The sequence below is a fragment of the Musa acuminata genome, chromosome BXJ2-5 (assembly GCF_036884655.1).
Source record: "Musa acuminata AAA Group cultivar baxijiao chromosome BXJ2-5, Cavendish_Baxijiao_AAA, whole genome shotgun sequence".
Classification (NCBI taxonomy): domain Eukaryota; kingdom Viridiplantae; phylum Streptophyta; class Magnoliopsida; order Zingiberales; family Musaceae; genus Musa; species Musa acuminata.
In genome coordinates this window covers 42245035-42260626 of record NC_088342.1, presented here as the reverse complement: position 1 = coordinate 42260626, position 15592 = coordinate 42245035, and the positions used below count along the sequence as shown (strand labels likewise).

The following is a 15592-nucleotide window of genomic DNA, read 5'->3' as shown; positions in this document are numbered from 1 at the left end:
CAATTCTCAGGCCGTGTATCTAGCCATGCTAGTTGTCAGATTTTTATCAAAATCTTAGCATACTCTAGGAATCAAAGAGCAAAATATTTCTCTTTGTCTAATGGTATTAAGAAAAGACAGTTCTCTAGAACATTGAATTGAGAGTTAGAGTTGAATTGAATGACAAGAACCTTAGCAATAAGTCAAACCTTTTGATTTGGTAACTGGCCTACAAGTGATAAGATGCAGATTTGCTTAAAAAATCTAGTTATATTCAGATTTAAAATTCATTGATTGTTAATTTAGGTAATTAGTTAAGTTTTTGGGTTCGAAATTAGGTTCATCAGAATTTGTTTATGTATGCTAATTCAGCCACAACTTACAGGGTGATTTAGTAACCTTTTGTAGATGATAAAATTTTTCTGCACCTTAGGTGATTCAGTACCTTCTATCAGATTTCATCTTCTTCCTTTTAATGTGTTATATTTTGTAATACCCATTGTGAAGAACATCTTCTGATGTAGTATCTATGTTTTTCAATAAGTACATCCTTTAGTACATTCTCAGATGTGTGGTTTTTGAGTTTGTGTGTGATATTTTGTACCAACATTTATCAGCACTGGAGGTCAAGTTCAGCCAAGGGTGACAAACCCTTTTACACATTGTTGCAACGTTTTACACAAACCCCATGCCATTTTATGTCAGCTGGCCTGTATCATGGTTACAACAACCATCATGCCTGTGAAAATTGAATCCTTAACTATACGTAGATGCTTATGTCTGCATTAAACATACTTATAATGTAATGTAGTCTCTCTGCCTTCATATTCTTGGACTCCATTTTCTTTCTATATATCTAAATAGCGTTGGTTTTGAATGGTTTGTATGCGGCTCAAACACGTATTTTGGGTGATGGTTTCTCATAACCAGTTAACTCTAGCGTAAACAAATGAAAATGATTTCCTAGACTGTCAGCATTTCTTGAAATTTCTGCTTCTCGATTGTGGTGACTTCTACATAAACTAATCAGGCTTATTTCTTTGTTGCTTTCCATTAAACTTTGTTTCAGATTTCGTTGCACAAATAACCCACTAGGTTGGACTTTCTAAAGTAACATCTTTTAAAATAGGTTTCAGTTAAAATCAATATCAGCCATCTGGGAATAATATCAGCATGGGGACTGTGCTAACAGACCATTTGATTGATTATGCCAGCCAGCGGTATTCTTTTTGTTATCTGTGCTGGCTAGCCAACACATACTGTTCAATCAAGTTACAGCTCTTGGAATGATGCTGAAAGTTGGTTCCTTGCATAAAATATTTTCTTTGATCTAAGTCTGTTTCCTTGTTTTGTTCATGACATCAGGATAATGTGTTTCAACATATTCCTGCATCAGTGGAATGTCCAGAGGCTTTATCCTTGAAGAACAGGTTGCACATTGATTCTCCGTCTACACCAATGCATTCAGCTAGTGGTTCTGCTCACTCGGAGGTGTTAGGATCTGCAGTTATTTCAGAGGAAATTAACTCTGGAGAATACCATGTCAGCTGCACTAGTGAGACAAAACCAGTCTACTGTCTGATCTGCCTTCTAAGACTGCCGTTATATAAATTGCTTACGAGCGTCGAGTACATGAACTTTTCTACAAACTAAGTTTACAATGATTTGTTGTATGCCATTTTTTTTTCAGCTTTTTCTTGATAATGCTTAGTCATAATGGATGATGTAAACCTCTTACAAAAATATTTAAAATTTGTTCAGTTAAAACCTCCTGAGAACAATGAAATTAATTTGAACTGAATGATCTGATCAAATGGAAGTATTAGTACTATCTATATAGAGATTTACAATAGCTTATAAACTTCCCATCAACCAAATGCAGTAGCTCATAAATTTCGTAGAAGTGTTGAATGCTTTAACTTTTTCTATAAACTTAGTTTCAAAGATTACTTTTGTTGTACGCCATTTCTTCTCATTTTTTCTTGATAGTGCTTGGTCATATTATCACATCAGAATGGATGGCATTACTGGTCCTTGTATTATTTCAGTTGCTGTGCTTATAGTCTGTATGTTCCAAATCATTTCATATCACCTGCCCGTGGTGCCAGCTTAGAAGTTGATACAGTTTCATCAATATTCTAAATTTCTAATTGCCTTCCTGGAGATTTATATGTCCTCTTATGTTGCAGGTTCTGGAATATCAGGGCTAAATAATTCGACCGAATTTCAGAATCATGAGTTGAGTCTTCATGAGATCAATACATTGGAATGGGAAGAACTTGTTGGATCTAATGTACAAAATCGTGCAGCTATAAATAGGGATGGTAATGACATAAGTTAAAAAAGTTCTACATTATCCAAAAGTCTAATGATGGTTTATGTGGCAGGTGATGCTTCATCCTGTGACCAACAAAGGAGTGGGTTCAAAAACTCCATGAATAATGTGAGTAATCTGTTGATTGGTATCAGGAGAAATGTAGGAAATTTTTTTTTACGTGATTATTTTTAGATAAAAGTTGTTTATACAATTACTCAAGTGAACTAATCATCAAGGATTTAAATCTCCATTTGATATGAGTGTTGGTGACATACCAGATCCGTTAAATACTAGTAATACACCGACCTGCACCATTTGATATCGTTTAATATAATTTAAAAAGATATAAATGAATTTTTTATACTGGTATCGAACTATATATTCTGAAATTGGTACTTGTTTGGGCCGGTAAATACTAGTTTGTGCCTTGTACTAATATGTACAATCAAGATGTGGAACCTTTGTTATCATAATGTGCTCAATGGACATAATGTCATGAAGGGATGTAGCCAACGTGTTTTCAACGCATGATTGTGGCACTCTTCGATTTTGTTTTTGTGTAGTTTTTCAAATTTTTTTGTATGTTTATCTTAGGTAGATCGTATGGGTTATGAAGTACTAATATCGACCATATTTTGCTTTATTGAAAGTGTTTTAATTTTTTTTCTTTCTTGTAAAACTCAAAAAAATGTTTTTTTACATAGCACAACCCTAAGTAGACAAAGCTCTATGGAAGAAACAAAAAGCAGTAAATAGTTGGTGGCACAACCCTGAATGAAATAGAAGCGCTAAAGAAAAAAAGGCTAAGTTAGAGTTGTAGACTCAACATTATCAACCAAGAGTTGATGGGGCTCTATAGAAGTGGAGAGTCGTTTGAGATGGTAGTGTATGCACAAGAAAGGTGAGAATCTCGATTGAATTTGCTGGAGATCCAAGTTGGAAGGTTCACGAATGACATAAAAGAGTCTATGTAATACTTACGAGAGCAAATAAGGGAATTGATGGATCATGCGTCGGTGCTCATGCAAGCCATATATGCGAGCGGAGCAATGTCTCGCGACCATCTCTTATCAAGAGTGAGAGCTCCCAAACCAAGAGTTATGTGGGTGCTTGGGATGTTAAGGAGTTAAAAATCTTTCTCTTTGATATAAATCAATACTTCATAGCTACCAACCCGAATTAGTAGACTCCAAGGCGTCGTTAGTGACGATGTCTCTCATCGATGATGCAAAACTATGGTGGCGCACACGTTGGGAGGAAATACAACAAGATTGCTGTAACATTGACACTTGAGAAGCCTTGAAGAGGGAATTGTGGACTTAGTTTATGTTAGAGAATAACAACTTCGCTAGACTTTTATAACTAAGGATTATGTGAAGCAGTTTTCAACCCTAATGTTAGACATCCGAGATATGTCTGAAAAGGACAAACTTTTCTACTTCCTCAATAGTCTAAAACCAAAGGCTTAGCAAGAGTTGCATCATTAGAATGTCTATGAGCTATAGATGATGGATAAAGAGTACAAATACTCATCGGAGAATAAATTTTTGAAAGCTTTCAAAGGAAAGGTTGCACCTCTCGGAGGCATCGAAATAGCAATGAGCAAAGATATGCTCTAAAGCAATCTATTGTCCAATAGTTTATTTGAAAGGCCCTAGACCCACTTCGAAAATAATGCCAATGTGGATGGTCAACTAGATCTTTGACTTCTTCAATGAGTTCGAACTATCATTTCAATTTGCATCCTCGTGGAAAGGACTTTGGCAACTGATTTAGTGGCACACCGGTGTATTTTTTGAGTGTCTTTGTCTCGATGAACCCTTGCACTGCGTTAAGGCCTTCTGACTCCAATTGCATTGCTGTGGAATGAGTCATCTTTCCGCCTTGATTCCTTCATCACCATCATAGTTGAGTAAATGATTGTCCTTTGAAGCTCTCCATTTCCAATCCATCTGAGTAAATGCTTGTCCTTTGAGAAAGTCACAATCCATCTGAAAGAGAATTCATGAATATATGGTATTGCCTCCTACAAAAACTCTTAATCCAAGAGAAGCGGTATGAATTTGGTGATGTAGCTTCGATCTCCAATCTGGTTGTCGACAACCTTCGAATCCAAAAGTAGGCTCCATCTCTGAATTTACTACCTTCATACGACTCGACCTCTTTGACAACTTTAATTCAAGACACTTTGCCCATCGGTCCACTTTCAAGTTGTGTATGATTCCTATATCCAGCGAGTCGCTTTCTCATACAATTTGATGTCCACGAACATTAATAGGTTGTCATGTGTCTTCGCCTCTTTCGATGTTGCCTTTGATTACTTTCCCACTTACCTCATAGTGCATTCAATAATTACATCGCCCTAATGCGAGGCCATAGTGACAATCCTTCATCGTTGCTCGATTCCGCCCTAATGCAGGTTACAGTGCTACAGTGCGATCGCTCACCGCGCCGGACAAAACTACCCCAAAATGGCTCCTTTTTTCATGCCACGACTTGTTTTCTGCAGACTGCAGCGACATGCAAAATGTCAACCATCTTAGCACCCTTGAACCCCCTGGGTGGTACAGGGCTGGATGGGGCTTCGGTATATTGTTGGGCGTTGAATAATTTTCACAAGTTCGCACGTTAACTTGATGGGAACTTGCCTTTGTGCCCGGCACCCGGTGAGCAATTGTTCATGGACTTGCAACTATTCGTTCTACCTTCTAAAGTCCTTGTTTTCTCTTTCATCTCTTTTCTCTCTTGCACTAAAGGTGCTCGCTGAATTGCTTGTAAAGCTTCCCTCTTCGCGAGACGTTGGGACTTGTCCGTCGCTCATTTTCAATCTAATTAACTTTCTGTTTTACAGGTCCTTTGGGACCTGTACGAGGTTGCAACTAGGCTGACCCTTTGCGGACGCATATGTCACAAGGGCGCCTCATGACTTAGGCAATCCTAGCTAAGTCCGAGGAGTTGGCGCAAGAGTGCTTCACGACTTAGGCATTTCTAGCTAAATTTGTAACTTTGCTGCAAGAGTGCCTCACGACTTAGGCAACTCCAGCTAAGTCCGTGACAGTACGCTACATCTCCTCGCCTTTGTTAAATCTTTAATCTTTTGGTTTAGTTGCAATGCTCCTCCCTTGGCTTCCAATTGTTCTCCGTCGCTGTTTTTAAGTAGTCAAACTTTGATCCGCTAATGTTGCTTCAACTCATTAGTGACTCTGACTCTAGTGTGGGGTCTGTTGAGTTGTACTGATCTTTGCTGGTTCCTATTGATTCGTTAGATGAAGAAAAAGACCTTTGTTGTGCATCAGTCTCTCAAATGTCTTGCGCCGCTTGAATTGGGTGGATGCTTGTTAGAGCTTTAATGAGCATCACCTTGCAGACTTTGAAGTTTTTGAGGTCTTTTATTTGTAAAATTTGCCCATTGATTCTCTTCTGCTTAGTTTGCTGCCTTCGAGTAGGTTTTCATCACTTCTGATTTTGATTGACATTCTGTTGGAACATGAAGCGGACAATCTACTCGGTATAACCGATTACCATTGGGAAAGATTTGACAACTATTATCTATCGCTAAGTCTCCTCAAAGGGTCTTCAAACATATGTGGAGCTCCTCTACTGTATAACTAAGAGAACTAGGGTATTTTGTTTTGTCTATTCTCTACGTTGAGTTGGCTACTACAATTTGCCTTCTCATTTTCATCAAACTTTTGGAATGCAAGAAGTTTTGTTCGAAAAGAGCAAAATTTTACCTCGACTTATTGTGAATCTCCGATAGTTTTGGTCACCTCTGGGATTGTATCGCCTTCTACATCATTTTTGTCACCTACTCTTTTAAGCAGAAAGGGTATAGAACCACGTACTTCCTGCTCCATTCTTTGGTCGAGCACTCTTGCATTGACCCGAGATCCCCCATTTTTAGTGATCTTGGTGAGATGACTGTCGACATCAGTTTTATGAAGTTCCACCTCTTCCCTTCTGCCTTGTATTGGTACGTGAAGTTTGCCTCTGTATTCTCCATCTTCTCAGACCCTTTTCACGACCATGTGCTCTCCCTTTATGAGAGCAAGGGATTGATGACCAAGGCTTTTATCCGATGCAAAATTTAGTGCATGCGTGGAAGATCCATATCTGTGGTACTATGACATTCACTCATTGAATTCATAGCCCTTTTTGTCGCGTGTTGCTCACCAAAGTGAAGCTCCTAGTAGCTCTCAATCTTACCTCCTTATGACCAAGTCCCTCACGAGACTTCTCTCATGTGGCGTATTTTCTCGAATTGTTCCACCATGATCTATTGCACCATGTTGCCTCTTAGTGACATCTTCATTAGGTTTTAAGCTTTGTGGGATGAACTCGGATTGCGATCTATCTATATATGGCCTTTGCAACTTTCTATTATGTTCGCTCCTTTGGCAATCAACCTTCGTCCACCTACTCTTGGGTCACACACAGACGAAGTGTCGCTCTAGGACAATCCGTCGCCTAGCAATTTTTGAAGTCCATCGATTTCACTAAAATTGGTGCGCCATTGTCTAGATCCTGGGCCCTTACCCTAAACACAATCTCCATTGCGCACAGCTTCCTTCGTGACAACTCGAATGGTAACATTGCAACATATTCTTTAAGAGTAATTGCCTTTGCATCCTCTTGCCCCGTGCCAAGGCCTTTTAACCCCAATTTTGCTTTCGCAAGTTGAGTCGTCTTAGTCCCTCAGTCAATTGCTTCGTTGTGATAAAATGCATGTGCCTCGAAGCTCCCTTCGACTTTGGTACCATGCAAGGTGAGTTTGTTCCATCAAAACGAGAAACCTATGGAATGATATGATCTCGCTCTTGTCTCTGCAAGAGTTTGTCCTTGATTTTTGTTCAAGGAAAGCTTCGCTCTTCCACTCTATGTTCCGTCTTATATGTCGATTCTCTTCATGTGTCTTGGGTACTTTCCCAAGCTTCACCTAACTTGCTACATTCCTCAGTTTGCATTGAGTTGATGGTGGCTCTCACGCCCACTATTCCACGGGTCAACCTTCTGTTGAGTCCAATCTCCATATCGGCTCTAAGAATGCTTTCATTTGGTGTTGCCTTTGGTCGCTCCCCCACTTGATCTTGTAATGGTCCAATAATACATTACCTCGTGCGAGATCATATGATGACTCCTCGTCCCTCACTCGGCCCATTAAGTTTTATGGAGCTGTTATCTTAAGGTACCCCCCTTAATATGTGTGGTTCGTTGCACATGATTCTCCTTTTGGAGAACTGGAACTTATCCCTCATAGATATATGTTCCGTTGGAGCAATTTTTCTCTTCGCATCCTTTCCTTATACTACTCCGCCTTGCTGAACAAACTATGCACTTGCTAGATTACGGCTTCAATAATATAGCCCCCGCTGCACTCTTTAAGCCATAGTAACATGCTGAACCTACTACACACTATAGCCTCCTACAGACATATCTTTCCCATGCCAAAGATAAAGTTTTCCTGCTCCATGTTGCCGAGTTTCGATTGCCTTAGGATGGCCATAGATAGTCTATCGTCTGCATTAAGGTTTTGAATACCGTACTGTACTAATGTACCGAGCTTTGCTCGGTATGGTACGGTACGACGTACTAAGCGGTATGCCTAAAATAGGCATAGAACCTTCCGAAAATACCTAAAAATAGAAAATAAAGTTAGGATAGAGTTTTTAAGTTAGAAATAAATATACATTTAGTATAGTTTAGGAAAACTTGTGTAAATTAGGTAAGAATAGTGTCACATATCTTTTTTGGGCTTTGAGGAGTAGGCTTGTGCAAGGTTCGCAATTTCGGTTCATTTCAGATCGTCCTTCTGTTAATATTGAATTATCTACAGAAAAATTATTTGAATTATTAGATTATTTTGTATACAACTTAAACTTTAAGATTCAAATGAATAAAGTAATCATATGTGTAGATATACCTGATTCTACCATCAAAACGAACGATGGGCCTTCACGGGTGGTGGATCGGGGTCCTCGATCCTAAATATTTGTACATCAATATGATATGTTTGTTAGACCCAATCCTGAAATTAATCCTATGACATAGTGTATTGATACACCGTATGTCATTGATTCATCAATATGGTGATGATTGTAGGTTGATTGTCATGAGTTTAAGAGAGTTTAAAAGATTGTGAGAGTAAAATGGATTGAAATAAGAGGGAGGAAAGGGTTTAAAAACCCTTGAGGAGGCCTCCAACGGTAATGTTACAACTGGTACCGGTCGGTTTCAACCGTTACTGCTCGGTACAACCCTATATCGCTCGATACGGGGCCAAATTGTTGGTATTGCCTGGTAGCAGTCTTGCAATCCTTGGTCCACATACAAGCTTTTGTATGAGTATTGAATTCTTCGAGTTAGTAATTCCCCTTACCTCTATGAGCTTTGTATAACTCTTTCAATTGCAGAGCACCGTCAAGTTTGGTTGCCAACGTAGCTCGAACATAGCTATCCCAAAATCACTTATAGTTTTAACTTGGGATCCTATAAGCAGACATTTCGGCAAACACTTGATAGACTGTATAAATTACAAATACAGACTTTGCAAGCTCTGGACGATTGCGTGACAAAGGGTCCAAGAAGGTCCGTCACGGTCAGGAGTTCCCACAAGTGCTCATATGACATTGTTGCGGAATAAGACAACGAACTAATCCTAGATAATACCCCAAAGGCCCATTCAGCCATGTGCCACCCAGGTAGCTCCAGGGTGCTGTACTAGCTAATACTCTGCACCACTTTGCGAAGCTAGAAAACCCTCAAAATGATTGTCTGGATGGCTTGTTTTTAAGTTATTTTGTCTCTATGCGATGAGTGCATACAACTTACATTTACAGGACTAATATTACCACAAAAGCTAACCAAAATAGGGTTGCCAAGCTTATTGTAAGCCCTCTACATGCTATGCAAAGTTTGAACAAAACCGAAAGACACAGACATACATAATCATTACATCGAATATCCTGTGTACATATTTATCCATGACAATATGGTACAAAGCGACATGTCTTTTGAGCACACCAAAATTGTGTCCTTGAAGGGAAAGCATCTCTGTCTGCAAATGGGCATGATCTCAAAATAATCCCAAAGGCATGATGAAAGCTATCAGATAAGTGCTCTACAAGTGCGAAACCCATCTTAGGTTTGAGCAGCACTTCCATAAGTGCAATCATGAAGAGTGGATGAAGTGAAATAACCAGTTTTGACCAAAGAGTATAACTTGACGAATTTGGGTGAAGCTAATCAAAGCAACCTAACTCTCTTCACCTATGCAATGAAATTCTGCATCAATGGGAAGTCCATTTAAAGTACTTAAATGACAACAACCATCAAGTCCTCACCTTTGGGTGATTGGGTATGCCGAAGGTAGTACATCCATGTACTATCCTCTATTCGAGTTACTTCAAAAATGGGGATAGTGTGGACCTACTTGGAGGAGATGGTAAAGAATCCAAAGACGCAAAGGGCAAACTTTGTGAAAGGCCACAAACTCTTGTGAAATAATGCTGGCAAAGCTCCAACCAGCAACATTCAATCTCTTGTAGGGTGACACTTCAAAAGGGCTTGAACGCAAGCATGAAGGCTCCTCTTGTTGACCAACATGAAGTGTTCAAAATCTGCCAACCTCCCCAATTGAACCTATTCAATGGCGAGTTAAAACAAGATGGGGTATCAAAGTCACTGACACATTAATAGAAGTCAAGAAGCATGTTGTAGCAAAAGATGATCAAGTTGTAGTATTCGCAAAGGCTTTGATGAGGGTGTTGAAGGAATAACTGGGGGAAAATTTCACAATGTGTTGAAGTCAATGTGTTTAACACGTCTGTGATGCTGTTTTATTTTGTTTTCTCATTGTTTTTTGGTGTTTCCACTTTCCACACATTTTCTCTTAGGCAGATTTTACAAAGCAATTACTACTATCGGTCCCACTTTACTTTGTTGAAATATCTTTTTTTATGTTTGTCTTGTTAAATTCAAAAATGTTTCTGCCTATGTGATGTCTTGTGTGGAGAAAATAGCCAAAATAGCCCTGTTCTTATATACCTAGGGTTGGCTGTAGCCTTGTGGTACAAAATGTCTGTTGTCTCATAATCGTAGATCCCTAGATGAACTATCGATTGTATATTTGAGGGATGGTGCAACATCTTTAGTGTGTCCGCATTTTTATTAAAAAAAATGCTACGTGAAGTGGTGAACATTAGCTCTACATCTGCCTTTGAAATGTCATTGAGTAGCGACCATTCAGCTCCTTTAAGAGAACTTTTTGTGCCTAATAAAATCTAGTTGCCTTTTGTTGCTTGTGATCTCGATTATCTTGCCTTTTTTGTCTGATAATAGTATGTTGTCCATGCATTAGCTTTTGTAACTTTTTTCTAGGCTGACGTACCACTTGCAGAAAAATACCACTTGGGTGCTGTATGCCCTAGGCAATCCAGCTAGGGACGTGACAGTAAGCTAGTGTCATTTAACTTTATATTTAAAAGCTTGACTTGCATGATTAATTTTGGGTTGCTAGGCCTTGGTTTCTTGGAGAAACTCTTACAAGTGTCCTTTCTGTGTGGATCAGATCGTGTTATTTCTCCAATCCTTCCAAGTGGAGACAAATTAATTACTTCTTAGTATCTATCCTTTATCAATTAGTTGGCATGAATTTCTCTATCTTCAATTACAAAATAATTTTAATAAAATACAGTTGTATCAATATTTTACTGCTTTTGGAAAATGCAACACTTAAAATGGATACCATACAATTGATTTTTCTGATAAGTTAAGCTACCATTCATCATAATTAGAGTATCCTATTTTTTTCAATAACTTTTATATAGTGAGTTTAGTCGCATGAATGAAAGATGCTTGAAGTAAATAAAACCATTACAAGGTTTTGATGTGCGACCTATCTAGGAAAACTGACCCTCTCAATGTGCAATAGGTAGTCACCATCTTGCTGCATGTTTGTCCACATTGAAGACATTTATAATTGTTTTGATTTCAAATCTCAGTTCATGCAAATCTTGATGTTCAAAAGTATGAATATTTTCTGTATCATCCCAATTTTACCAAATGTCTCATACTGAACAGGATCATATTAAATAGTATCTGAAAGATATGACATGGGCATAATGCTGTAGAGCTATATAAGCTATAAAAAAATGTGTAAGATGCTGATATCCTTAATTTGGTAGTGTGGTTCAGTATTTTAAATTCGTTTATTTGTTCTTGCCTTCTTAATAGGATTAGAAAGGACAAAAATATGATGTGTCAATCATGAAGTGGAATATTTAATAAGGTCAATATCTAGTTCTGCCATTTCTAATGCCAATGAATGTCTCCTATGATAAGAATATTTTATAGAATTATAACCTATTATGATAATAGGGATTATAATATAAGATCTCTTCTGGTGAATCCTTAGCTTGCATATTTCAAAATACCTCTTGCCAACTTGTTTTTTCAACTTATCATAAAACTAGATATCATATTTTTCTTTCACTTTTAGTCTATTCCATTTCATGTAGTTTCAAGTGCTATACTTATCTTATTCTTAAGATGCTGATCCACTAACATCTTCTCTCTTACTCCTGATGTTTATGATACATAGAAAAAACCAAGTAGATGATAAGTAAATAATTGTATGCCTCTCAAGACTTTCTATGCTTCGTGTATTTCTGTGTGCAAGTTTGTTAAATAAATTGCTGATTTTGTTTATGCCACAGGGTTGCTTTCTTCCATCAAATGGTGTTGCTGCCGTATTATCTTCTCATTGTCCATCTAATGTTAAATCTGGTAATGACTGTGGTATTGACCAATCAAATGGTGGCTATCTTCAAGCAGCTAAAGATCAAGATATCACACCAGCGTCATTCAGGGCAGAGAATCTAACTCAAGTTGGAGAATTTGACATGAATGATATGGTTCTCAGCGAAAACACGACTACATGTACAAATGATATCCTTCTTGGTGAGAACAGTTTTGGAAGCTGGAACTACATAAATGATTATTCTCTTGGTTCATTAGATGATCGTCAGCTTCTGGCTTCAAGTTCAAGGGGTGATGAGGCTATGGCAACATCAATGGGAGATCATGTTTTCAATATAACTGAAATCTCGCCTGGGTGGTCTTATTCTACAGAGGAAACCAAGGTTTTTTTAATTATCTAGCACCTTTATTTTCAAGCACCTCTTTGCATCTGATCCCTTTCGCCCTTAAAAATTTTTAGATGACAAAGTTACCTACTCATAATGGCTAACTAGATAAATAAGTTATTTGATTTGATTGGACCAAGAATTTACAAAATATTCATTGGTACGTATCTACTAGAATTTACCAATCCAGTCAAGTACAAATATTGAAAAGTATAGCTTGATATATGTACATTTACCATTTGCTTTTAATTCTTTTGTTATTTGATATTGGATGATACATGGTGTACTACTTGGTTAACCGGTACTATACCAATTCGATAGGTTACCAAAACCTAAACTGGTTGATAAGTTCTTGGTTTGAACCAAGGAATGCAATTTTGATTATTGGACCTCCAGTCTATGGCCGAACTAGTATGGTTCTGATCCATTCTGGTGTATCATGTATTAGTATGTCGAAATGTACTATAGTTCTGTTGAGGTAGGGAGAGAAGGTTAGGAAGAAGGGGAAAAAAAGAAGAGGAAGAAGAATGAAGAAGAGGCTTGGAGGAGAAAGAAGTATACTAGTGTGGGTGGTGTGCTCCTAGGTAGTGGCAGGCAACAAGCATACAGGCTACCAGTGACGACCAATGAGTGACTCCTTGTGAGGAATCATGTCATGAGCCAAGCCCTAGGATGAGAAAGAAAAAAAAGGTTTTGTATATAGTGAACCAGACTAGATCTAAGCTCCTTAATGTACTGGTCGATGATCGAACCAGTAAATTCTGACCAAACCATACCAAATCACTCAGTTTTGCTATCCCTGGTTTCAACCATCAAATTAGTAGTTTAATAAAATATACCATTTTAATGCACATCAATATTTTTATGTTCGAACAAAAACTAATTATTTTAATCGATGTGGATTGTGAAGGTCAAGCAACCATCAATAGACAAAATATACTCTTAAAAAAAAGTAACAACCATTAGATCCTTATAACTATTTTATTTCTTATATTTTTTGTTCCATGAGATTATGTTACTTGAAAAGCAAAGTGGTCTGTGATGATGTGGACCAACTTCACTCACAACCATTGGATGATGTGGTATGTGAGAGGACCCACACAACAATTTTCTTCAAGGTGCAAATCCTTCATATTATAGCCACCATTCAATTAAAATATATAATTAAAAATATATTTTTTTAATTTTGTATGTCAGATACAAAAAGGGTCTATATATTGACCAAAAAATGTTGTCACTGATAATAACAGAAAGCCCCTGAAACTCTATGTTAGGTCACCGTCCGATTAAGCCACAAAAAGTTTGTTGTTATTGGTCAAAACTTGACTTCATAATGGCAGCATCGATATTTAATGGTATCTGAATCTAATCTATTGATGACACCATGAAGGGTATGACTTTATTTGGACTGATGAAGTGGGAGTTCTCCAGGACCTCTCAAATAAATTGTCGGATGATGGATTGTTTCAAAACTCATCTTTGCTTTTGATTATCTTGATGCTTTCTCGGGGCGATACCAGGTAAGTAATTATCAATGCAAAGCAAATAGCCAAAGAATCAGAATTAGTGGGGGCCCTGCAATAAGCAAATGGTAGTGGCCACATCGAAAAGCTGTAGTCTGAGTGACAAAAGATCAAATGGGAAATGCTTCCTATGTCTATCAAATGATATGCATACATAGTTGATCGAATGAGGTGGGGCATTATGACAACTTTGAATCCAAGAGGGACTCGGTCACTAAAGAACTTAGTCAAGAAAGCATCGGACTAAAAGTTCTATTTTTCTATTGTTTTTTGGTTTTTTTCATACATTTTCTCATAGGTAGCTTGTATAAGGCAAGAAGTACTATCGTCAGCCCAATTTTGATTTGTTGTCAATGTTTTTGTTTTCTGTTTCTTCTACTTGTATTTAATCGCAAAAAGGGGAAAATCGTCAAAACCACCCTATTCTCTTGTGTGCCATTGGTTAATTTTTTGGCTGAAACATAAGCTCCCTCACCACCCTCGAACCTCTAGAGGACACCGGACCAAAAGTGGACATTGGGTCAAAAGTGCTAGGTGAACATTGGGCTTGCACTTGCCTTTGGGACAATCATTTAGCCCGTTTGCTAGAAAAAGTTGTTTAGTTTCAAAGACGAGTAGCGAACAAGTCTCGATGTCTCACCCATAAACACAACACTCAAGTAATTTTGCAAACAGTTGTAGTGCAAATGGAAAATAAGGACTTTGGAAGGGAAAAGATAGCTGTAAGTCCGCAATGGTTGTTCCATCGGATGTTGGGGTATTAGTCAAGCCTATGCACACTTTGTTCACAAGCTTGTGTATCCAAATAGGGCCCAACACTACCCTAAAGCCTCATCTAGCTCTATTCCACCCGAGGTTTCCGAGGGTCTGAGATGGCTAACGTTGTGCACCACACTATTAGCTTGAGAAATTAGGCTACGACACCCAAAAACGAGATGGTTTTGACCTAGTATTATTGAGTTCGACGAACGATTGATGTGTAGCCTTACAAACTACCTAGGCTTACAAAACTAAGGACAAAATGCAATGTCAAATAACTGTACAAGCAATCATAAGTAACGAATGGTCCATTTACGAAGGTGTTGCCGGCTCACGACGGTCGTCCATGATATTCTCCCCCTCTCAATCCATTGATCCCCTCATTGACAATTGCTGGTAGGCTTTGACATAGGGTGTCTTCTAGCTCTCAACTAGCTTTTGTTTGCTACTTCACCATGTACTCGATTTACTTCGCTCCGTTGGGTAGCTTTGCCATGTGATCTGCTAGAATGACTTGAACTTGCTTTTCATAAGATGCTCGAGTGTTGTGGTCGAGTTGATACATTTTTTAAAGCATCTTGCAGATCCGAGTGGTAGGCTCTCAACTTACGCACATGGAATACATTGTGAACCACATCGAAAGTTGCAACTTGTAAGAGACACTATTAAACTTGCCGATGATTGAGAAGGGATCTTCATATTTTTGCATCAGTCCTTTGTGCAGTTTTTACCTTAAGAACTGACAAGATGTTGGTTGGATCTTCACAAACACCAAGTCGCCAACTTTGAATTCTAGTGGTTGCCTTCCCAAATTTGCCCATTTCTTCATCTTCTTGACTGCCTCCTCCAAGTATGCCAATATTTGTATTTTG

At 38.2% G+C, this 15592-nt stretch overlaps 1 protein-coding gene across 3 annotated transcripts in view; it reads left to right on the top strand.

The window, feature by feature from the left end:
• Positions 1 to 15592, top strand: part of LOC103985612 (calmodulin-binding transcription activator CBT) — a 51919-nt gene that overhangs the window by 20995 nt on the left and 15332 nt on the right. For 2 of the 3 annotated variants that reach the window (XM_009403361.3, XM_065109583.1), the window contains exons 6-9: positions 1345 to 1555; positions 2169 to 2303; positions 2367 to 2422; positions 12010 to 12435. In XM_009403361.3, coding sequence (XP_009401636.1) covers positions 1345 to 1555; positions 2169 to 2303; positions 2367 to 2422; positions 12010 to 12435 — 828 coding nt within the window. The remainder of the gene's footprint in view (positions 1 to 1344; positions 1556 to 2168; positions 2304 to 2366; positions 2423 to 12009; positions 12436 to 15592) is intronic. The other variant, XM_009403362.3, reaches the window with a different exon arrangement.